Source organism: Taudactylus pleione, unplaced genomic scaffold (genome assembly GCF_031769625.1).
Source record: "Taudactylus pleione unplaced genomic scaffold, aTauple2 ptg000116l, whole genome shotgun sequence".
Classification (NCBI taxonomy): Eukaryota; Metazoa; Chordata; class Amphibia; order Anura; family Myobatrachidae; genus Taudactylus; species Taudactylus pleione.
The window spans coordinates 16,561,540-16,586,091 of record NW_028284518.1 but is presented as its reverse complement, the minus strand read 5'-3'; the positions used below and the strand labels follow the sequence as shown (position 1 = coordinate 16,586,091).

At 41.4% G+C, this 24,552-nt stretch overlaps 1 protein-coding gene across 3 annotated transcripts in view; it reads right to left on the bottom strand.

Moving 5' to 3' along the window:
- ECI2 (enoyl-CoA delta isomerase 2) overlaps positions 1-24,552 on the bottom strand; it is a 75,292-nt gene that overhangs the window by 7,609 nt on the left and 43,131 nt on the right. For all 3 annotated transcript variants that reach the window (XM_088471702.1, XM_088471701.1, XM_088471703.1), the window contains exons 4-6: positions 13,970-14,158; positions 13,133-13,202; positions 3,807-3,909 (exon numbers count right to left, since the gene is read on the bottom strand). In XM_088471702.1, the coding sequence (XP_088327828.1) occupies positions 3,807-3,909; positions 13,133-13,202; positions 13,970-14,158 (362 nt within the window). The remainder of the gene's footprint in view (positions 1-3,806; positions 3,910-13,132; positions 13,203-13,969; positions 14,159-24,552) is intronic.

The window sequence follows — 24,552 nt, the reverse complement described above, 5'->3', positions numbered from 1 at the left end:
TTGCCAGATCATCAAGTCAAGTCCTGTGACTGCTCTCTAGGTCACATTTCCAGTTGTTCCTGCAAGTATATTCGGTGTCTGTCTGTAGGTTCTAGATCAGGGGTGGGCAATAAGCGTCCCTCCAGAAGTTTGTTGAACTACAAATACCAACATGCCTTGCAGCAGTTTTAGCATGGCCAAATAGCAAAACGGTTGGAGGGCATGCTGGGATGTGTAGTTCTACAACATCAGGGGGGCTGCTTATTGCCCACCCCTATTCTAGATCTTGGCTCCCTGATACCCTTTTTGCTTTGTGCCTTCCTTGAGTTAGTTATCTGGGTCATTATGCCTTACATCTCCTGTATCCTAATCATTGCATCCAGGACTTGTTTATTACTGCTTTCATCAGCTATCCAGGACTTGTGTAATTTTCTGCATTTACAGCGCATCCTGAAAGTATTCACAGCAATTCACTTTTTCCACATTTGGTGTTAATTTATTCCATTTTGGAATAAGACTGTAATTGTTGTCCTCAAAATTCTACACACAATACCCCATACTGACAATGTGTAAAAAATATTCACAGCCTTTGCTCAATACTTTGTTGATGCATCTTTGGCAGCAATTCAAGTCTTTTTTGAATAGAATGCCACAAGCTTGGCACACATATCTTTGGGCAGTTTCGCCCATTCCTCTTTGCAGCACCCCTCAAGCTCCATCAGGTTGGATGGCAAGCGTCGGTGCACATCCATATTCAGATCTCTCCAGAGATGTTCAATCGGATTCAAGTCTGGGCTCTGGCTGAGCCACTCAAGAACATTCACAGAGTTGTCCTGAAGCCACTTCTTTGATATCTTGGCTGTGTGATTAGGGTCATTGTCCTGCTGAAATATGAACAGTCGCCCCAGTCTAAGGTCAAGAGCGCTCTGGAGCAGGCTTTCATCCAGGATAACTCTGTGCATTGCTGCATTCATATTTCCCTCTATCCTGACTAGTCTCCCAGTTCCTGCCGCTGAAAAACATCCCCACAGCATGATGCTGTCACCACCATGCTTCACTGTAGGGATGGTATCGGCCTGGTGATGAATGGTGCCTGGTTTCCTCCAAACATAACGCCTGGCATTCATGCCAAAGAGTTCAATCTTTTGTTTCTCATGGTCTGAGAGTCCTTCAGGTGCATTTTGGCAAACTCCAGATATGCTGCCATGTGCTTCCGTCTGGCCACTCTACCATACAGGCCTGATTGGTGGATTGCTGCAGAGATGGTTGTCCTTCTGGAAGGTTCTCCTCTCTCCACAGAGAAATGCTGTAGCTCTGACAGAGTGACCATCGGGTTCTTGGTCACCTCCATGTATAGGGCCCTTCTCCCACGATTGCTCAGTTTAGACGGCCGGCCAACTGTAGGAAGAGTCCTGGTGGTTCCGAACTTCTTCCATTTACGGATGATGGAGGCCACTGTGCTCATTGGCACCTTCAAAGTAGCAGATATTTTTCTATACCCTTTCCCAGATTTGTGCCTTGAGGCAATCCTGTCTCGGAGGTCTACAGACAATTCCTTGGACTTCATGCTTGGTTTGTGTTCTGACATGCACTGTCAAGTGTGGGACCGTAAATAGACAGGTGTATGCCTTTCAAAATCATGACCAATCAACTGAATTTACCACAGGTAGACTCCAATTAAGCTGTATGAACATCTCAAAGGATGATCAGTGAAAACAGGATGAACCTAAGCTCAATTTTGAGCTTCATGGCAAAGGCTGTGAATACTTATTTTTTATAAAATTTGCAAAAATCTCATTCCATTTTGGAATAAGCCTGTAACATAACAAAATGTGGAAAAAATTAAGCGCTGTGAATACTTTCCAGATGCACTGTACTATATTCTGCTAATTATCTTCTGCCTGTAAGTTTCAGAATTCAATTATGCAGTGTATTTCCACCACTTATTAACCTGTTACCTGCATCCAGTACTAGGAACCAGTCTGCTTCATATCCTGCCTACTGTAGTACCGTACACGCAAGTCTGTTCTGGTTGCCTGGACTATACCTAGCTATATCACACATGTAGCATACTGCAAATAGTTTTTGGGTTTTCCGCTGCATTTATTTCACCCAGCATTTATTATAATTTCCTGTGCTACTAGAACTTGCATTCTATATCAGTGTCTGCTTACTGCCTGGACTTTTTGGATTGTTAAGACTCCGTGTATAGCAAGGATGGGATACGTTAAATATGCTGGTGGACGGGATCCCAGGCGTCGATATACCAACGCCGGAATCCCGACGCCCAGCATAATGCAGACACAGCTATCCCAAAGACATCAGGATACCGCCATCGGCATCCCAAAGGTAAGTATTACAGTTAGCTTGGGGATGGGGGGTTAGGTTTAGGGACCTCCAGAGGGAGATTAGGGTTAGACAACCCCCAGGACGGTTAGGCTTCTGGGGGGGGGGGGGGTTAGGCACCACAGGGGGAGGTTAGGGTTAGGCACTCCCCAGGGAGCGTTAGGTTTAGGGTGCGGGAAGGAAGGGTTAGGCACCACCTAGGGGGAGGTTAGGATTAGGCACCACCAAGGGAGAGGTTAGGATTAGGCACCACCAAGGGAGAGGTTAGGATTAGGGTACTTACCACCCGTCGGGATTCTGGACCTACCGGTGTCGGGTTTTGAAATGGCGGCCATTCAGCCGCCAGCCATTAATACCCAACCAGCAAGGACTTTATTTCAACTATCTGCATTCAGCAAGAAACTTGCATTTATTTACAGTATCCAAGTGCAGCAAGGACTTTTGCATTTCTTCTCCATCTCCTGCATTATTTGTGAATGCTTTTTCTGCTAATATCCTGCATGATTTGTATCCAGTGCTCTGAAACCTTAATCATCTGCATTAACTACTTTATACCTGTGTGTGTAATAAACCTAATTTCTGCTTCATCTTTAACTGTGGCACTTCTAATTCCCACACACAAACTTCCAGTGAAATTCCTGACAAGCCACATACAATTACCCACCAGCAGCTAAAATTGTTTTCTGCTACTGTATCTATGAAATGTTTCACAAACCTCTGCGATTTTAAGTTAATTTGGATGACCCGTTTTCACTTTCTGTTTTAAGTAATTTCATGTAATTTGAGTCAAGAGCCCCTCAATGTACAACGCTACATAATTGTAGTGCTTTATAAATAAATGATGATAATAGTACACTTAAAGAAAAATAAAAAATTGTCACAAAATGCCCCACAACCATCCCATTCAACTCACCCCTCACTGGGAGCATCAGTGTGCACCCACTACCAATAAATACTACTAAATGATACCTACCACTAATTTAATAACACACTGTCCAAAATGTCGACTTATCCTGTCAGTCATGATTCAGGAATTGGGGTCTTTCTTGTGATGAAAGGAGGGAGATCAGGAGGTGCTGACTGGACTAGACTCTAGTCCCTTCCTCCATTGATATTACTCAGATATCCTGCTTGTGTGATTATGTAATAGAGGCTGGACGAACATGATGTACTTAAAGCTTTACCTGCAACCTCAGGTCTGCTTTATTAAAATATGAGTCAGACTGGGAGAATAAAGCTGGAAAGGGCTGAAGATCGCAGCACGTCAGGCCTTCATTGTGGTGTGCATGAGGTTTCTGGCACAATCTACAGTAGTGTAAGATGTACTCTTGCTGACCCTTTGCTATTTAAATTACATAGTTAACTACATATATTATTTTCAAACAAAGCCATTTGAAATGAATCAAACATGTTGTTATCGCACTGGGGTTTCTAGTATATGCACCAAGAGAATATAATAAATTTGCAAATGAGTCACACACTGTAAAATTACTGCAGAATCATTAGCCATCTTCTCTTTGCCTTCTGCTGGAATGTTTGTGAAATTATTCAAGTCATTACCACTGCAAAAATAATCACCATGTCCTACAAATAAAGAGAACACAAACAGTGAGATTAGCCAAAAGACATAAAAGGCCTATATTTATATTTATTGGCTTATATTTCGAGTAGTGATATAATTTGTATTACAAAACATTTTGAAAGCGCTCTGTGCTGAAACATATAATGGTCAGCAAAGGCAAACAACAATTCAAATATAAATCCTAACCCAAAAACAACATTCTTGCCTAATCAATGCTTGGAGTTTGTCAGAATTTGTGGGTTTTTGTATGTCCACCAACCTCTTGAAGATTGATCACAAGTTCTCAATGGGATTAAGGTCTGGGGAGTCTCCTGGCCATGAACTCAAAATTTCGATGTTTTGTTACACGAGCCACTTAGTTATCACTTTTGCCTTATGGCAAGGTGCTCCATCATGCTGGAACAGGCATTGTTCATCGCCAAACTGTTCTTGGATGGTTGGGAGAAGTTGCTCTTGGAGGATGTTTTGGCACCATTCTTTATTCATGGCTGTGTTCTTGCGCAAAATTGTGAGTGATCGCCTCTCCCTTTGCTGAGAAGCAACCCCACGCCTGAATGGTCTCAGGATGCTTTACTGTTGGCATGACACAGGACTGATGGTAGCGCTCACTTTTCCTTCTCTGCACAAGCGTTTTTCCAGATGCACCAAACAATCTGAAAGGGTATTCATCAGAGAAAATTACTTTACCCCAGTCCTCAGCAGTCCAATCTCTGTACCTTTTGCTGAATATCAGTCTGTCCCTGATGTTTTTCCTGGAGAGAAGTGTTTTTTTTGCTGCCCTTCTTGACACCAGGCCATCCTCCACTTCTTGACACCAGGCCATCCTCCAAAAGTCTTCGTCCTGTGTCATGCCAACAGTTAAGCATCCTGAGACCATTCATGTGTGGGGTTGCTTCTCAGCCAAGGGAGCTCACTCACAGTTTTGCCTAAGAACACAGCCATGAATAAAAAATGGTACCAATACATCCTCCAAGAGCAACTTCTCCCAACCATCCAAGAACAGTTTGGTGATGAACAATGCCTTTTCCAGCATGATGGAGCACCCTGCCATAGGGCAAAAGTGATAACTAAGTGGCTCGGGGAACAAAACATCGAAATTTTGAGTCCATGGCCAGGAAACTCCCCAGACCTTAATCCCATTGAGAACTTGTCGTCAATCCTCAAGAGGCGGGTGGACAAACAAAAACCCACAAATTCTGACAAACTACCAGCATTGATTAGGCAAGAATGGGCGGCCATCAGTCAGTATGTGGCCCAGAATTTGATTGACAGCATGCCAGGGAGAATTGCAGAGGTCTTGAAAAAGAAGGGACAACACTGCAATCATTGACTCTTTGCATAAACTTAATGTAATTGTCAATAAAATACTTTGGGGTCTATTTACTAAGCAGTGTTAGGAGACAGAGTGAAAAGTGATAAGAAAGTGATAAGATGCCAACCAATCAGCTCCCAACTGTCATTTTTAAACACAGCCTGTGAGATGACAGTTGGGAGCTGATTGGCTGGCACCTTATCACTTTTCACTCTATCTCTTAACACTGCTTAGTAAATAGACCCCTTTGACACTTATGAAATGTCTTTAATTTTACTTCAGCTTACCATAGTAGCATCTGACAAAATGGTCTAAAAACACTGAAGTAGCAAACTTTGTGAAAACCAATACTTGTGTCATTCTTAAAACTTTTGGCCATGGTTGTATATTGAAGTAACAGATGCAGACCTTCAGAGGTCTGTCACTAGCTCTATCAATTGCTGGTGCCTGAGGACCGATGCAAATACATGTTGATAACAACGGCTGTCGGCACTAGTTAGCAGCTTCTGGTTGGCTGATTTTGCATTAGCGACTGAAGCTGGTGCTTTATTCATCGATTGCCTATAGATTGTGAGTTAGCGTACTTAAGAAAAAAATGGATTTATTTTCTTTAAAAACATTAGTGTTTATGGAATTTTCCACAAGAAATGTATTACAAAAGAAAAAAGGAAGTCATGAAGAAAACATAAGAAGGTTAAAGGGCCAGGAGAGTATACACAACACAAAAACAAATACAAGACCACATAGAATAAATCAGACACAAACATATACAATACACACTCATCTATTATAGACAGCAGGAAGGCATAGCAGTAGATCACTAACTTCGTCATTAAAGCCCAGAGTGAGAAGACTCCAAAAGACAAAGATCTGTAGTAGCATGAACAGCACTTTCTACTACCTCTCCGTTCCTCCCAATGTTCACTGTATGCAGAACAGCTCATTAAAAAGAGAGGGTAGAGTATCTACAATTTGCGGTTTCAAATTCGAAATGTTTCTTAATTTTTTTCTCAATAGCAGATAAGCTAGGTAATGAAAACAGTTTGCCAGACTTGCGCAATAGCCTCTTTAGTAGCCCCAGCAATAATTAGATACAGAGGGCAAGATTTTGTGCTGCCTATCCTGGGTTGGTCTATAGCTCACACACACGATTTTTTGAACGATTATCGTTAACGATATAGTTTATCATTCAATCGTTGTAAAAATTGTTCACTTTCTGAGTTAAAACGATGAACGATTATAGTTTATGAGCGTTCACGTTTTTAGTTTAGTCAGACTGACCAACTGAACGATTTTCATTAAGGGAATATGCAAAAATCATTTGTAGTTCAAAAAAATCGTTCATTACACTTTAAAAAATCTGACAGAAAATCGTTCATAAAATCATTCATAAAATCGTTGGTAACAAAATCGTTGTGTGTGTATGCAGCTTTAGTATTCATTTAAAGAACATTTCTGCATGATTACTATTACAGGAAAACCTGGAAACAAGTTTTAAAAATAATTGCCCATACAACCATGGACAGTGGTCGTGACAGATCATCCTTCCATTTGAGTTGGGCAGAAAATGTAACTCTCTTGGCATCATGTGGTAGTAGATGGTACCACAAAGTGACATCACCTCTATTGGTAGTACAAGAAAAGTTAGCTAATACTGTACATACAGAGGAGAAAAGGTTATTGAATACTGAAGGTGTATACTCTGTAGCCAAAGCCTCAGTTGCAAATATTTATAAAAATCCCAAGAAGGAATAGCGAAAGCAGACTGTAAATGACAGAAAGGAAGCAAACCATTAGCAAATGCTCCCCGGGAGTAGATAATCCATTGCTAGTCAACTTAGTAAACTGTAAATTTGGAATAAATTGGGCTTTCCCAGCCAGAGAGAGAGTTTGGGAAGGCAGCTGTATGTCCTCCGAATTCTTCCCAAGTGTATGCTTTGTCATAATGGTGGCGGGATGTAAAACTATGAGGACGGCTAGATAAAGGAGCCATAACAAACCTGAAAGTGAAAACAGCGGGGATAAATCTCTTTCGTAGACAGCCCACAACTTTGGGGAGATAAGCACAAACCATTCCCAATCTTGGTTTAACAAGCATGTAATCTGGTAATTCTCCAAACTAGGGAACGCCAGACCCCTTACTTAGGCATTGTCTATATATACCTAGCCATTCTAGGTTTACCTTTCACACATAAGAGTAGAATATTTTATATATGTATTACACAAGGTGACAGGAATCATTCTGGGCATGGTATGGAATGGATATAAGAATTTTGGGAGCAGAACAATTTTTATCACTGCAAGCCATCCCACCTACGAAACTTTCTGAAACATCCAATCTTTTGTGAGTTTCTCCATTTTACTGGGAAGTGGATTGAAATTACAAGCAAGCAACTCTTGCTCACACACTGGAATCTGTACCCCCAAATAGCTAAAACTGTAATATTGTAAAGTATATTTAAAGTTATGCTGCAATTCTGACACTGATGCAATGGCACTATGCAGGAGAGGGAGTGCTTCAGATTTAGGAGTATTTAACTTCTAAAACAACACAACACAAAGGCTCCTTCAGTGCCTCACACCTCTCCAGAATGCTTTAACACGTGGAGGGTATTATCTGGGGGTCTGTCTGCCCTTACAAATCCCACTTAATCCAATTGAGCTAAAGAAGGAAGCAAAGGATCCAATCTATTGGCAATTTTGAATAACGTTTGATGTCTGTGTTCAACATAGCAGTAGGGCGATAATTCTTAACAGAAGTAGGTATTTTGCCTGATTTAGGAAGGGCCACAATTTAGGCTTCAAGCATTTTCCAAGGGTAATGTCTGCAGAGGCTTCATTGAATACAGTCACCAAAGCAGAAGCTATATCATATTTGAAGACTTTGTAAAAATGATTAATGTAACCATCTGCGCTCAGAGCTTTGTCGAAAGCCTGAGATCAACAGCCCGAACAACTTACTCCTAACATCCAACGAGAGCCAAGAGACTGACAGACATCAGAATCAAGAGCGGGGAGACCAAAATTGTTCAAGAAAAGGTCAATGCCCTCTGCAGTGGGTTGAGGAGTATTCGTATCATCCCCAAGACTATATAGTAGAGCATCCTTTGGAATGTGGCAAATGTTTTTGCTGTGTATTATCCTTACTACAGGCCTGGCCAACCTGTGGCTTTCCAACTGTTGTAAAACTACAATTCCCAGCATGCCCTGGCACAGTATTTTTATTAAGAAATGCTAAAACTGTATCAGGGCATGCTAGAACTACACAACAGCTTGAGTGCCACAGGTTGGCCAGGCCAGTAGTAGAGAGTAATACTCAGCAAAAACATTTGCTACATTCAAAGAGTCAGCATCCTTTGTACCCACAGAGTTAAATATAGACCGAATTCGCTCTCGAGCCAATTTCACAATCAACTTCTGTGCAGGCAGTCTACCAGCTCGATGTGAAACATAACATTTCTGATTAAGGCAGAAAAAGTTCATGTGAACTTCCCGTAAAGAGTAGATATTCAACTCCTCTCTAGCTGTGACCAGCTCCTTTTAAAAGACCACTATCATTGGGATTAGTTTTATGTTTCTCCTTCAGCTGAGCGACCTTAGATTTTAGAGGAGACTGGCGTTTCAAATTAGCTTTGAGTCTAGTTGCCTTCTGGATCAAAGTTTAGCTTGCCATCCCAATTAGTGCACCAAACACAGACCTTTTCCTCTTGTTCTTCATTGGATTGTGGTCCCTCTTACTACAGCCTTAAGAAAACACCACAAATTAAAAGTAGATGTCCACTGCTTTGTTCATATCCACTAACAAAGTCAGGGATTGTTGAAGGACTTGTTTAGGCTCGAGTTTTGCTAGCAAATGGCCTCCCAAGCACCAAGGCAGATGGGGATTCCTTTTAGAGCCCACATCCCACAACAGAAAAAGGGGGGGAATGATTCCACCAGGACATAGGCAATATGGTGATTTTCGGAATTTGCTGTATGGTCCACTTATCGGACAAAACCAGCTTAATCCTAACTGTAAACATGTGAGAAAATGTAGTCCCTAACCATGGGATATCTTGCCCTTCACACGTCAAACAAGTCATACTCCGCTAAGAGTTGGTGAAAGACATGAGAAAGGTCCTGTGAAGGGGGGCTGTTTAGCTTAAAAGTAGGGTGTGATCTATCTAAAACTAGGCACTCCAGCATTTTTCTTTTATGCGGGCCATTTGACGCATAGCAATGGGGGTACTTAAGGCGAAGGCCTTATTAAAGTGAGTTTACTGTACAGCCGCTACATGAGCCTTTAATTTGGCAAAGTTCCTTGAGGCCAATTTCTGCTTATGGAGAGAAAGAAGTCCGTTAGCATTAAGAGATATTACATTAACCACAGCAGGATGAAAGGAAAATAATGTAAAACCTGTGTCTAGAAGTATGAATTATAGCTGCATACCCAGGTGTAAGGGATGAGAAAAGTTAGAAAACAATAAAACTGAAATAGCTTCACTAGGAGCTAGAAAGGGCCGCCAAAGCGTAGCGGCCCTAATGGTGAGATGGCAGTTAGAGGCCCATTTGCCATCACTCTTATAAAGAGAAAGAACATTAAAATACAAAAACAGAATAACTTGAGTGACAATGTGTATGGCCTACAGACTAACACAATGCCACAGAGTGGGGGAACGGGCACAAAATTGCAATCTATAAAACACGAACATAGCTGAAAATCACACCAGAACACAATATAAGTTATCAAGTACAGTGAAGGTCAGATACATGTATATAAAATACATATATATATATATATATATATATATATATATATAAAGATAGCTAAGAAGCAACAGGTGGTAGCAGGCAACATTATATAGAGTTAGTAAAGACTAAAGACCTGCAAAAAAAACCCAAACCTCTATTAAATAGAATGCAATATAACAGCTCAGGAAAAGGTGCCAAGAGACATTAACTACATGGCAAAATGCAGAGTCATCCCGTTGGCCCCATTGTGGACCAGTCCAACAAGATCATGGAGCCAGAAGAGCTCTGTGGAGAAGTTCCAGCAATGTTCCAAGAGACGAGCAGCTTGGAGGCTACCTCAAAAGTAGATATTTAGCAGTCGTCCTGTTGTGAGAAAATCAATTTTGTTGGGACTTCCCATCTCTAGGTAATATTTACCTCTCTCAGAGGATTGGTGAGACAGACACTTGGCAAAAGTAGCTGAAGAAATATCGCCAAAGACCTGAAGATCTCCCAAGGCCAGCGCATAATCTGACCACGGTCTGGCAGCTGTAAGGCATGCCTCTTTAATATGGAAAAAGTGCATCCTCATGAGAGGATCCTCTGAAGCCTTTTTGGTCTTTGGAATGCGGTGGATACAGACATGAGTAGATCAGAAATATTTGTAGTTGGCAATAGCTTCTAAAAAAGATCTGTAGCAAAGTCTATGAGACCAGCGTGTGGAATGGATTCAGGTATGCCTCGTAGTTTAAGGTTGTTTTGACGTGATCTATCTTCCAAATCACTGACCTTGTCCCTCAGAGCTATTACCTTCCCCGGCAATGCTTTGTGAAGAACTATTAAGTCATAATGGGATCCGACCACCTCGCCCATTTTGGTTTCCAGGTGTTCTGTACGGCCACCCACATCATCAATAGATTGTGGACAGGACAGAAGAGTAGCTCGCAATTCAACTGTCACCTTAAAGAGGGAGAGATGTTGTTTCACCGTCTCTACTTTAAGTGGTTCAGCGTCACCCACAGTACCAGACACCGGGCTTGGGATGAAACTAGCGGGTCTGGCCTCAGCTGGGGGGAGCGTCCCTTCCTCTGAGTCTCTGAAACACTCAATCCTCTTGAACCAGAGGGCAGGGTTTAAAAATAACTAACCGGAGGAACAGACCTGACACTTTCGGTCGTTTAGGAGCCATAATGGGGAGTCAAAAGTTAACAGACACAGGAAAAAGAACTATAAAGGAGGCGGTCACTGAAACAATGGGACCAATTAAAACATGAATGTGCAAGCTATAAATGAGCAATGGGAGATAGCAATGACAGGACATCCTGACGCCATGCTGGCATATGGCTGGCAGAGAAAGATCACATATTAGTCCAGGAAAATACTGAGGGTGCAGCAGCACCAAATGGGGAAGAATAAGCAATAAAGAGGATAGTAACTAAAGTACAGGCAACTATATACAAATTTGTATGAACAGTCTTGATATAGTGTGGTTCAGGGTTGCATAAAAATGTGATTTTTTTTATAAATAATTAAAAAAAAAAAAAAATCGGATTTATTTGATTTAAATCGGATTTATTTGATTTAAATCGTTTTTTTGGATTTAAAGAGGATTTGTTTATAAAATTTTTTTTTAAGTAAACTGTTTCATTTTAGATGTTTAAATCTTGTTTTCAGTAATAAATTAACAATTTTTGAAGTGAGAACAGTAACAAAATGAACACAGTAATAGAATACACACTAAACAGTTGCATCAAGAAGTACAAGTAGGCTCTGAATTTCACTCAGTTGTTTGAGTCTGACAAACATGTACATGTCTTTGTCCACGTCCTCACGTTTGTCCTCAACAGAAAAGGTTCTGTAGAATGCAACCAGCTTAGCTGCTTTTTCATTTCCCAATCTGTTGCGTGTTTTGGACTGTACAAAAATCCTTTCAATTCCTGCACTTGATGAAACTGCAGTGAACATCTGCTTCAGAAGATTTACTACAGAAGTGTCTAACTGAAGTTGAGCTGCGTAGGACAACCACCAGGCTAGAGGAGATACTTGGCATCCACTTCAAACATGTATAGTGCAAATGGTTTCATGGATGCATGAAAGTTGATGATGACCTGCATAATTTGACGATTATTGGCATGAGCAAACTCTATAGCAGTCTCAATTTCAGCAGGACTAAGCTTTACTCCTCTGTACCTAGGATCAAGTTGATTAGCCAGCAAGTGGGCATCTGTGAGTGCAATTTTAGCTATTGCCTTTGCCATCTTTACTACATTGCTCTAGTGTCCAATCTCTTCAAGATCATCTAACAGCTTCTTCCACACTTGTACGACATCACAGATTGTGCAGTTGCGTCTTTGTGCATGATCCAGAGCTACAGCTACATCGTTTGATTTAAATCGTGCAACCCTGTTGATTTAAATCATGAAAGGTCAGGACCGGATGTGGTCCAAATAACATTAAGAAAAATATGGCATTAAACAACGAGGTATCATAGGAAGAGCACTGAAGCATTTCTGAAAGCGCGGTATACTACTAATATTAGATATAACTTCTTAATATGCCCATAACCACCATCTAACAGCCAACAAAATTATATAAAATAAGAATATTAGTCACCGAGTTCTGTGACCAAATAATGGCAAGAGGCCTCAGACATACTACTAGATGTACTTTTCATTCAAAATACATGTTTCTATTTGAAACAAAACCAGTTATTTGTGTAAGGTTTTACTATAAAAGATAGTTATAATTTGTGATACCACTTGTAATGTATAACGGATGACATAGTTACTCACAATATAGGGGGAGATTTATCAAATCTTGGAGAGAAATAAAGTGAAGTTGCTCATAGCAACCAATCAGCTTCTAAGTGTCATTTTACAGACTGTGCTAGATATATTACAGTAGCTGATTGGTTGCCATGAGCAATTTCTCCACTTCATCTCTCTCTCTCTCCAAGACTTGATAAATCTCCCCCATAGTAATATATTTTTTATTATGATACTACACATATTTTACATCTAGTGATTTCAGTATTTTCTTCCAGATATTAGACCTACCTGTGCTGCTTATGTTGAAATGGAAATAAAAAATGTATTCTAAAAACAAACCTAATGTGCTTTTAGAGTAATACAAACCCACATATAGTTGTGTGTGATCCAACAGGTTATAACAGAGTGCATATAAATATTCAGTAAACAACATACCAGTCAAGACAGTAATAACAGAATCATCTCTTGTCGCCTCTTCTAAAGCCAGACCAATCTCCTCATACATCTGAAATAAAAAAATAAAGCCAATAAAAACTGGCATTTAGGACTAGGAATATAAATTAGGGAAATGTTCAAAAAGAAATGAGACTATTCTGCAGAAATTTCATGTTTCGCCGGCATTTGGCCTCAAGTATTCCCAGTCCTACAACATCCACACCACATGGCAGAGTGAATGAAAGTCATCGTTCCCCATATAGACTAACATTCTATAAATATGAATTTACAAATGCAGTGCAGAATGGCATTCCGAAAAATGGCAAAAGAAAAGAACAACTCAAATAGTATTTGCCAGAAATTCTCGCTTCTGCAATTTTGCCTCAAAACTTAAATCAGAATTTTAGATAATGACTACTTGTTTGCTTAGCAATAATATAAATTAAAAATCATACTGGCTACAACACATTATCACTATAAACTGACTGTCAGAGTTAACTGAAAAAAAAAAAAAAAAACCCAAAAAGCAAAGTTGCTGTCAAGAGAGAGCGTGTCAAAAAACAACATTAAACTCAGAAACTGACATGCCCCTGGCATAAGAAACTGCTTAAAGTCAGTGGTAAGCCATAATTCACTGGCAAAATCTCAATGGTCTGTTTCCAATTACTAACAGCCCATAATAAGACATGAGGAGATCTAGCAAGTGTACTTTTACTGTATTTTCTCATGCAGGCAAATGCAGTGGAAGCATAATTAGGTCAAATTGATATATGTCAACAGTAAGCAGAGACACACTGGACAAAACAATACACAAAGACAATACAACATGTACTTCACCTGCAAAGTGATAGCATTCTTCTTTTCTGGCCTATCCAGAAATATTGTAGTTATATTATTCTGACAAGAAACTTGTAGTGTTTCATATTTCTGTTCAGCTCCTGATGATGTCGATAATAGATTTGTGGTAGGAGACTCAGAAGAGATGAGATTAGAAACAATTTCTATATAAGATTGTCTGGCTTCATCCTGAACACACACATAGAAAAAAAAAACAATTAATTTCCTTGTAGAGTGCGCAATAAACTGTATTCTCTCCATTCTATCAGTTAAGAAAAGAAAAGGGATGTTTCAAAATGGATATATATAAAAATAAGTGTTGGATGTTCTTTTTACACAGCCAGCAATTCATTTTAGGGTTTGTTAACATATGTGAGAATTTCTTCCAAAGTCATTATTTATTTTAAATGCATTCTTTTAAAAAGACTGTAATAACAATTTGTTGTGTGGGTAAGATAATAATTCTCTGTATATTGAAAGATATAGATTTTTTTTTTTAATAGAAAAAGTAGAATTTTTAATGCTTGCCAAATAGAGCAAAAAACTTGACTCAAAATATTTCCATCTACAAATACATTCAAGATAATTAAACAATTTAAGAATTATAGCATTAATTGATGATTTAATCTTACCTCAATAGTTAAGCTTATCAAATTGTTTTTTATTACCTATGGCATAGTTCCCTTAAAAAAAATATTCAGGTATTTGCTGAGGCTTAGTTAATTAAACAATGGCCTCAAGATAGTGAATACCCATTGTATATTTTCCAGTATCGGGATGTATTTAAACCAGTGGTTCACAAACTTTCTTGAATCACAGTGTGCTCGAGTGTCAGCATTTTTTTCTTGGCAGCCTTAGGCCAAAAGTTTCTTATTTTGAAATTCAGCGGTTCTTCCTACAAACATTAGGCTGAGCAAGGGGGTTCAATGTGACCATCGCACCAATGTACTTCTGTTTGTAGTTTAGAAGTTAATTTTCTTTTCTAGTCCTGTGGTATCAATACACATTTTAGATTATTCTCGTTATATAGATAACATCTTTTTATGGTGTACAGGTGACAAAATAGACTTGTGCTGTTTATTGGAGAACCATAATAAAACTTTTAGTCCTGTTAACCTTTCTTACACAATAGATGTAGATTCAATCAATTTTTTGCATGTCACTATTAGAAAACAAGGCCCACTGATCGCAACATGCTACTTTCCTTCTCTAGTTTCCATTCTAAAACCTTACAATAGGGCTTATCTTTTTCACAGATATTATGCAGGTATATGGTTAAAATTACTAAACAGTGATTTTGCTGGGGGTTTGAACCCATATTGATTTATTTTTCAGTGGTTTGGACAGATATTCTCAAACCACCGGCAATGTTCAGCATTTTAGAAATGTCCAAACCCCCGGTGATTGGGTTCAGACCGCAGGAAAATATATATAAAAATGGACTTGAAATAAAACATCTTATGGAAATATACTTTGGCCCAGGACATTACATTGTAGTTAAATAAATAAATATAATAAATATTATATAATAAGAGTTATGGTATAACATGCCTTCGTTAACTCTTTTTCTTCGAGGTCCATGGGGTCCACAGCCATTACTCTGGGGTATATGGATTCATCCAGGCACCAAACAGTTAATCCAAGCTCTCAGCTCCCAGGATGCACAAGGTCCCCCCTATATACCCTGCCCCTGGTCACATGCAGTCAGTTGTTCTGTTTGGTGCAAGAAGGCACCACACTAACAGTGGGACTGCTGGAGCAGTCCCGAAGACCAAGTTTTTTTTTTTTTTTTTTTAGTATTACTGTTGCACTCTCCTGTTTGTATTTCCTGATAAACCTTAGAATAAGGGAAACCGGAAGAAACAAAAAATACGCCAGTCTGAAGTTTCACCCTACTGCCAGAGCGTCTACAAACTCAGCCACAGGATCCCTGGTTCTGGCCCGAACCCGGGGACCCTGTGGCTGTGACCCGAGGCATGTGGTCTACCACTGGAAGTTCCCATCTGTCCACAAGGCTCCGCAACCCCTGTGGCTGAAAAGCCCACTCTCTGGCATGTATATGCTGCTGGCTTACGAAGTCCACTTTCAAATTGAGGACTCCTGGTATGAACACAGCTGGTCCTGCTGGAAAAACTACATTCTGCCAAAATCAGAATGTTTGCTACTTTCGCTATGACAGCCTGGCTCCAAGTGCCTTCCTGATGGGTGAGGTAGGCTACTGCGGTATCAATGTTGGTTTGTATTTGTACAGGCCTGCTCCTTTAGCATTTACTGAGCTTCAACAAGCGTTCTTGAATACTGCCTTTAGTTCCAGGACGTTCATGGACAGACTGCTTTCCGTTGTTGTCCATCTTCCCTGAAACGTGTGTCGACCTGTCCATGCTCCCCAACTGCGGAAGCTGGCATTGTTCGTGAGGAGTACCCAATCTGGATCCAGAATGGGTGACCCTTGTTGAGATGGTACATCTGCAACCACCATGACAGGGACAGTCATACTTATGGTGAGAGACAGATTGTGTGTGCCTTGATTTGGAAATCCAGGCCGTACCATGGCCGGGCACCTAACAGCTCCTGATAGAGAAAGGACTGCCCTGAGGCAGGCTTCAAGTCTCTTATCAGTGGAACATTTAAAGGCAGATAACGATGGTACTGGAAAGGGATATAAGGCGTCAACCTTTTGCCCTTACTTCCTCCGAATAGATGCTGAGATTTCACTACTTTCTGGAAAAGCAGAGTACATGGACACAGGAAGAATTTCGGGCCAAGGTGGGAGATGAACCCACAACCTCTGCGCTGGGAGGCAGGAATGCTAACCACTACACCATCTGTGCTGTCGGCGCTAACAATAATATACTGCAAATTTATGTGTGTGCAGCAAATAAAACAAAGGGGATTTTGTCATGATTTGATCAAAGCATTTAAGCCTGCAGCCCAGCATCAAGGGACCCCATTTTTCTGCAGGTCCCTAACACTAGCATATATGCCTAGCACATCATTACATTGCAGTTAAATGTACTCACCTCCTAGATACAGAGGGACACATCTATACAGGGCTGGCTGTTAGCCACACCCAACTAGGCTTTTTATAGCCTTAATTAAAACAAAACAGAAAAGAAATATGCCCGCGCTCGGTTTTACCCATATTTTTTTTTAAAGAAAACAGTAGCATAAGGCCACATCAGTTTGCAAGATCTTTATGCATATATCGCAAAATAGTTAAATAGGTACTAAATCACAATCAACCCAATTCAGTATGATTCCAGTGTTTACACCTTCCTAGTAGCAAGGCAGACACAGGGATAAACCAACTCTCCCCTTACCCTGGTCAGCATTCAACTGACAGATTTTCCCTAATTAATTAGGAGGGAGGAGAATGGGCAGCCCGTTTTCCACAAGAATGTGAACCACAATTTAGCCACTACAGCTGGGGCCAATTGGAGCACTTCTTTTACAAAGGCACAATGTGATGTGCTAACCTTCACAAACTAGTAAATGTGAAGTACAGTTATAACTGACAGTCTCCCAGAAACCACAAAGGCAGCATAACTCAGCCTCTGTATAACCTGCCTACCCAAGCAGAGGTATATTGGTCCATAATCTGGGAAAAGGAAACCCCAGGGAGTTCCTGTCCAGAAGCTGGTAGGTTTGACTGATGTAGTGACTACTTAACAGTTTTGTATAAAATCTATCAGCACAAGGGCTTACGCCCCGTTTTTCAGATTCTTTGGACATAACACGGATTTTCCAAAATCCCATGTGACCATGTTTCACACCCAAATTTCCCACACACCTGTATTAGAGGGTTATGAGGAGAAACAGCAGTGATAGGTTATAACTGACAGTTATTTACACATGAAAAGACAGCACCACACACAGCAGATTTTCATAAGTCACATATAATGCATATATATTAAGTATATGCCTTTCAAACCCTTAATTTACTACGAACAGCCTGAGGCCTAGTAGAATATAGAGCTCTGTATGACCAGTCCTAAGGCACCTGTAGTAGAGGGCTATAAGGAGAGACAGCAGTGCTAGGTTAAATTTTGTAACACACAGCTTTTAAAAAGGCCACAAATAATGCATACATATATACTCTTAGCAGAGTCTATGCAATCCAGGCTCCCAATGAACTACGAACAGCCTGAAGCTTAGTAGCATATGGAGCTTATAACAGAGTGGCTTATCTATGCAAGGAACTGTGTACACATGTGAAAATGCCACACCTTTAATTACCAAAGTACCTACAGCACCTGGTATTCCCAGGTGGTCTACCATCCAAGCACTAACCAGCCCCAATACTGCATAGCTCCAAGATCAGACCAGTGTGGTGTGGCTGTAGCTCCTTCAGTGAATGCGATCGGGAATCGTGCGCTCGTAGCACAAAGACTGAGCGCTACTTTGAGTGACAGAGTGCCGTTTGTGGGTGGTGACAGGGGAAGGTGCTTGTAAACAGGAGAGTGGTGCTGCGATCGCAGGCGTGTATGGGTGTCAAAACGGAAGTTTTATGGGTGTGCATAATTAGCATGGATGCGTCATTGTACACGTCACTTGGTTGTATTTCAGCCTGCAGTGATTGCAGTGCTTGTGGTGGGGTAGGGTCTACCTCAAGCGCTGCTTGCAGCTCCGATGGGTCTGATTAATCGAACACTTCCTGGAAATGACATGTGCCAAGTAAGAAAAGTGGGCGTCTTTATACCGGCATGCGCACACTCTGCCGTCGCTCTCTAAGACAGAGGGCGTCCTTACACCGGACCATGCGATCGCGGAAATTGCATACCCGACCCCTTTTGGATGTGAGCGATTGCGGCTTAGCGTCCGGGTCTGAATAGCCCCCTTAGTCTCTGTGGTGTCACAAGTATAATCTTATGAATGGTGGACGAGCATAAAAAAGTTAACCCTAATGTATTTCTCATTATTTAACAGCTTCTGACTGCTCAAGCATCTTCAGCTAGTGTAAAGAAATTTTTCTTCTTTCGGTTTAGTTCATTCGAAGCTTCGAAACAGGCTGGGAACTGAAACGGCCTCTAAACTAGTTTTTTTATTAAAAATGTTTAATGCCAGTGACACTACCAGTTCTAATGCGTAACTCCCTTTTTTTGTGTTTGTGTGTTTCTCTGAAAAGTACTTTTGCATGTTTTAATTATGTTTAGTCTAAAATTGGTTTTATTGAAAGATATCAAATAAATCATATCAAACCCTAATAACTTTGGTTTGTTAATGTTAGAAAGCATTAAAACGTGATTGATCAAGGCAAACAAGATTCTTTTTTTTTCTCATTTAAACATTAATGCAAAAAAACTGGTTTAAACCAAAAAAACTGTTTTTTTTTCCAGCCTTGCCAGCCTCACTTGTGAAAACCATATAACACAATAAGCGCATCTGATTTCCTGATTAAGTTGGTACGATCCACAAAGATACGAAGGGCTTGAACCACATCCAGGGAAGCTTCACCTGTAGAAAGTTTTGAAGACTGAAAAGCCAGGACTACAATTTCTTCATTCATATAAAAACGGGATACCACCTTCGAAAGGTAACCCGTCCGTGTACAGAGGACAGCTCTATTCTGATGAAAATTTAAATATGGGGAGCGACATAAAAGCCATGCCAAATTAGAAACTCTGCAAGCTGAGGAGATATCGAGGAGAAAAAGTGCCTTTGCAGTCAACCATTTGAGGTCCACTTTGTCAAAGGGCTCAAAGGGAGGAGCCTGCAGCACCCTGAGAACCAAGGATAAATCCCACGGTGCCACTGGAGGGACAAATGGAGGTTGAAGACGGAGAACACCCTGCAAAAATGTTCTAACATCCGGCAGAGGAGCAATTCTGCGCTGGAACAAATCTGACATTGCAGAAACCTGAACTCTCAAGGTAGCAAGGCGAAGACCTATGTCTAGTCCAGCCTGGAGAAAAGCAAGAACTCGGGAGACCCTGAAAACCTCAGGGTCATACTTTCTGTGGGCACACCATTGAAAAAAGGAAAGAGGAAGGCTTTCTTGCCCTGAGCTAGTCTGAATCACAGAAGTAGAAAAACCCTTAGCTTTTAAGTAGGAAAACTCAAGAGCCACGCCGTCAAAGCCAGACTAGGTAGATCCGGATGTAGGCAGGCACCCAGTCCTAGCAAATCCGACTATGGAGGAAGAGGATTGTCTAAGGATAGACATGTCAGATCAGTGAACCAATGTCGCCTGGGCCAATCCGGGGCTATAAGTATCACCTTGCCGCCTTCTTGCTTATATCTTATGAGGACCCTTGGTAGGAGGGAGATTGGAGGAAACCAGTATAGCTACCTGAAATTCCATCTCACCGCCAGAGCGTCCACGAAGGCGGCTAAAGGGTTTCTTGTCCTGGTTTACCTGGAGGCCTTGTGGTTTTGACGCGATGCCATGAGGTCTACGTCCCCAATTGTCCACCAGGAGCTGAAAGATGTCCGGGTGGAGAGCCCATTCTCCGGCGTGTATGTCCTGACGACCTAGGAAATTTGCTTCCCATTTGAGGACTCCTGGGATGAATATTTCCAAGATTGCTGGAAGATGGCATTCTGCCCAAACCAGAATGTTTGCCACTTCCCTCATGGCTGCCGGACTTCGTGTGCCTCCCTGATGGTTGATGTAGGCCACTGTGGTCGCGTTGTCGGATTGAATCTGGACCAGCTTGTCCTAAAGGAGGTCCTGTGCCAGAATAAGCGCCTTGTGCACTGCACAAAGCTCTAAAATATTTATGGGCAGGTGACCTTCCCGATCCATCTTCCCTGAAAGGCGTGATGACCTGTCAAAGCGTCCCATCCTTGAAGACTTGCGTCTGTGGTGAGGAGAACCCAATTTGAGATCCATAATGGGTGACCCTGGTTTAGATGGGCCCCCAGGAGAGAGAGCTGAACCTCTGGCGAGATGAGGATCATTTGAGACCTTATCACATGATACTGACTGTCCCACTGAGACAGAATACATCGCTGCATGGGCCTGGAATGAAACTGGGCATATGCCAACATGTCGAAGGTAGATACCATGGACACCAGGACCTGCATTGCTGAGTGAACTGATACTCTTTGATTGTGGAGCAATTTGCATACCCACAATTGTATAACAGAAATCTTCTCTCCTGGTAGAAAGACCCCTTGTGCCAGAGAATCTAGTAGCGCCCCCAGAAGAACCATGTGTTGAGTTGGAGAAAGAGAAGACTTTTTCCAATTGACTATCCAACCGCGGTCCTGTAGACAGGCAATTGTCAGCTGGAGATGACTTTGTAACATCTCCGGAGACTGCGCCAATATTAGGAGGTTGTCCAAGTATGGCAGTATCCTGACTCCTTGTCGTCTGAGATGAGCCGTCATGACTGCCATTATCTTGGTAAAACACCAGAGAGGCTGTGGACAGACCAAAGGGCAGAGCTTGAAACTGGTAATGTTGCTGATGAACAGCAGACCTCAGAAACACTTGGTGAGAGTGGCAATAGGCACATGCAGATACGCATTCTGTATGTCCATGGAAACCATGAAATCCCCAGGCTCCATTGCCAGCATAATTGACCGTAGGGTTTCCATACAAAACTTGGGCACATGGCTAAACCTGTTGAGAGATTTTAGATTCAGAATAGGGCGATGAGACCCATTTGGCTTCTGAATCAAAAATAAATTTGAATAATAACCCCTTCCCTGTTGGGCCACAGGAACAGGGATTATTACCCCTGAAACCAGCAGGGCACAAACAGCCTCCTGAAGGGCCAGGGCCTTGACCGGGTCTGATGGAGGAGTTGTACAAAAAAAAAAAAACTTCAGAGGGTAATGGCTCTGAAATGGAAGGGCATATCCTTGAGGGCCCACTTCTCGAACCCAAGCATCCGTTGTTGTCTGATGCCAGGCGTAGGAAAACTGGAGAAGTCTGCCTAACACCCTGAGAGCCCCCAGGTGGAGGCCCGCCCCATCAGGCAGATGGCTTATCATCCGGCTTGGAAGCTGGACGTCTGGCCGACCATGATTTCTTGGTCTGCGGTCTGTTCTTCCTGCGGAAATTATTTTGTCTGGAAAAAGACTGTCTCTTTGCCCTTCCTTGCGGGGGAAAGGTCCGAAACGAAGAGTGCCTATATTTAGAGATAGTCGCAGATGGCAATCCAGCAGATTTTGCTGCTGTCAAGGTAGCTACGATTTTATCCAATTCTGGACCAAACAACATCCTGCCAGCAAAAGGCAGAGGTTGAAGGGCTCTCTTAGATCCCGTATCTGCCTTCCAGTACTTCACCCAAAAGTAAAGCATCCTGAGAAAATTCATGTGTGGGGTGCTTCTCAGCCAAGGGAGTGGGATCACTCACAATTTTGCCTAAGAACACAGCCATGAATAAAGAATGGTACAAAAACATCTTCCAAGAGCAATTTCTCCCAACCATCCAAGAACAGTTAGGTGACAAACAATGCCTTTTCCAGCATGATGGAGCACCTTGCCATAAGGCAAAAGTGATAAGTGGCTCAGGGAACAAAACATCAAAATTTTGAGTCCATGGCCAGGAAACTCCCCAGACCTTAATCCCATTGAGAACTTGTGGTCAAGCCTCAAGAGGCGGGTGGACAAACAAAAACCCACAAATTTGACAAACTACCAGCATTGATTAGGCATAATTTGATTGATAGCATGCCAGGGCGAATTGCAGAGGTCTTGAAAAAGAAGGGTCAACACTGCAAATACTGACTCTTTGCATAAACTTAAATGTAATTGTCAATAAAAGCCTTTGACACTTATGAAATGCTTGTAATTTTACTTCAGTATACCATAGTAACATCTGACAAAAAGGTCTAAAAAAAACTGAAGCATCAAACTTTGTGAAAACCAATACTTGTGTCATTCTCAAAACTTTTGGCAATGGCTGTATATATGAATAAAGGATACAAAAATGCACACAGATGATTGAAAAGAATATTTTATCACCTCATTTACTTGATATATTTTTCACATCTCTTATATTTTTGAATACTTCACTGATATTTATAGATATAACACTGCCAATCATATTAGATCGATTTTGGGGTAACTTTGTGGTGATAAATCTGAATATTACTTCGGTTTCACAAAAGATTGGCTCTAAGTTTTATGAAACATAGACGAGAAACAAACAAAAAAAAAAACACAATAGACAACAGTCAACTGACTGCTGGGGATGTAGTCATGTGACCGTAATACTGGGGACGCCATCCCAAACGAAGGTAAGTCTGGGGCATCCTTAGCGTTAGCCAAGGGGGGGGGGGGGGCGCGAGTGGGGATAGGATCAGGGAGCCTAGCGGGGTTAGGTTTTGGTGGGGGGGGAGAGAATAGGGTTAGGCACCCCTGGTTGGTCGGCAGATTACTTAAATAGAAAGTGGGAATATTCTAGAGTGATTGCGGAGTGAACGCCTACAATATTCATGGATTCTCATAGGCACGTGTTATGGGCAAGTTCGGTATTACTTGTGAGTAGTCATTATCTCAAGACCTAGAGCCAATTCACACCCTACATTTGTTCAAAAGAGCCGCATATCACTGAGGAACCATCCTTTCACCTACTCATACCAAAAAACCCTACGTGATGACCAAAAGATTTCAAATTGTGATACATTGGTCACTAAGACCTTCTCCCAGTCTTCAGTAGTCCACTGGCAGTGCTTCATGGCCTCTCTTTTTGGGCCCTCTTTTTATTTTGCCATCTTAGCAATTGCTTTTTTACTACCACTCGACCTGCCAAACCTGCAGCTTAAAGTCTTCTCTTCACAGTTGAAATTGTGACTTGCTTACTTCGACCAGTATTAAGCTGTGCTTGAAGCTGGTGTCTTGTGAGCCGCAAGCTGTTGACTCTAAAAACCTATCTTCTGATTCTGATGTGGCTTTGGGTCTGTCAGACCTCTTCCTGCTTGTGTTTTCTCCAGTTTCCAAGTGCCTTTTGATGGTGTAGGAAACTGTACTCATTGACACCTTAGTTCTCTAATGGAAATACCTACACTATTAATGGTTATAATGGTCTGTTAATCTTGCTTTTCTCCCATTAAGATAACAATATACTACTTCCTGCAGTGCAATATTGCCCAAATAATGTTTCCGAGGGTGAAAGTCTTTCCAACACTGTTTTTATACAGATGTGGATTGAAAGATCTACAGTAAAATGGTAGACAATGTCTAGATAGACACCAGGGGGTAAATTTACTAAGATGGGAGTTCTATTAAGAAGTGATGTTGCCCATAGCAACCAATCAGATTCCCGGTATTATCTTCTAGAAGTTGCTAGATAAATGAGAAGTAGAATCTGATTGGTTGCTATGGGCAACATTACTTCTTAAATAGAACTCCCATCTTAGTAAATTTACCCCCTGATGTTAGACAGTCAATAGATCGACAGGGACAAAAGATCGACAGCGAGAAAGGTCGACAGGGACAAATGGTCAACAGGGTCAATAGGGTGGCACAAAAATGATAAACACATTTTTCTTTGTTTTCTAACCCTAATCTTCACCCTGGATGTCCCTTCTAGAGTCTAACCCTAACCCTCTGGTAAGTGCATAACCCTAAACCTCCTTCATGGTGCCTAACCCTAAAAAAACACACACACAAAAAAAAACAAAAAACG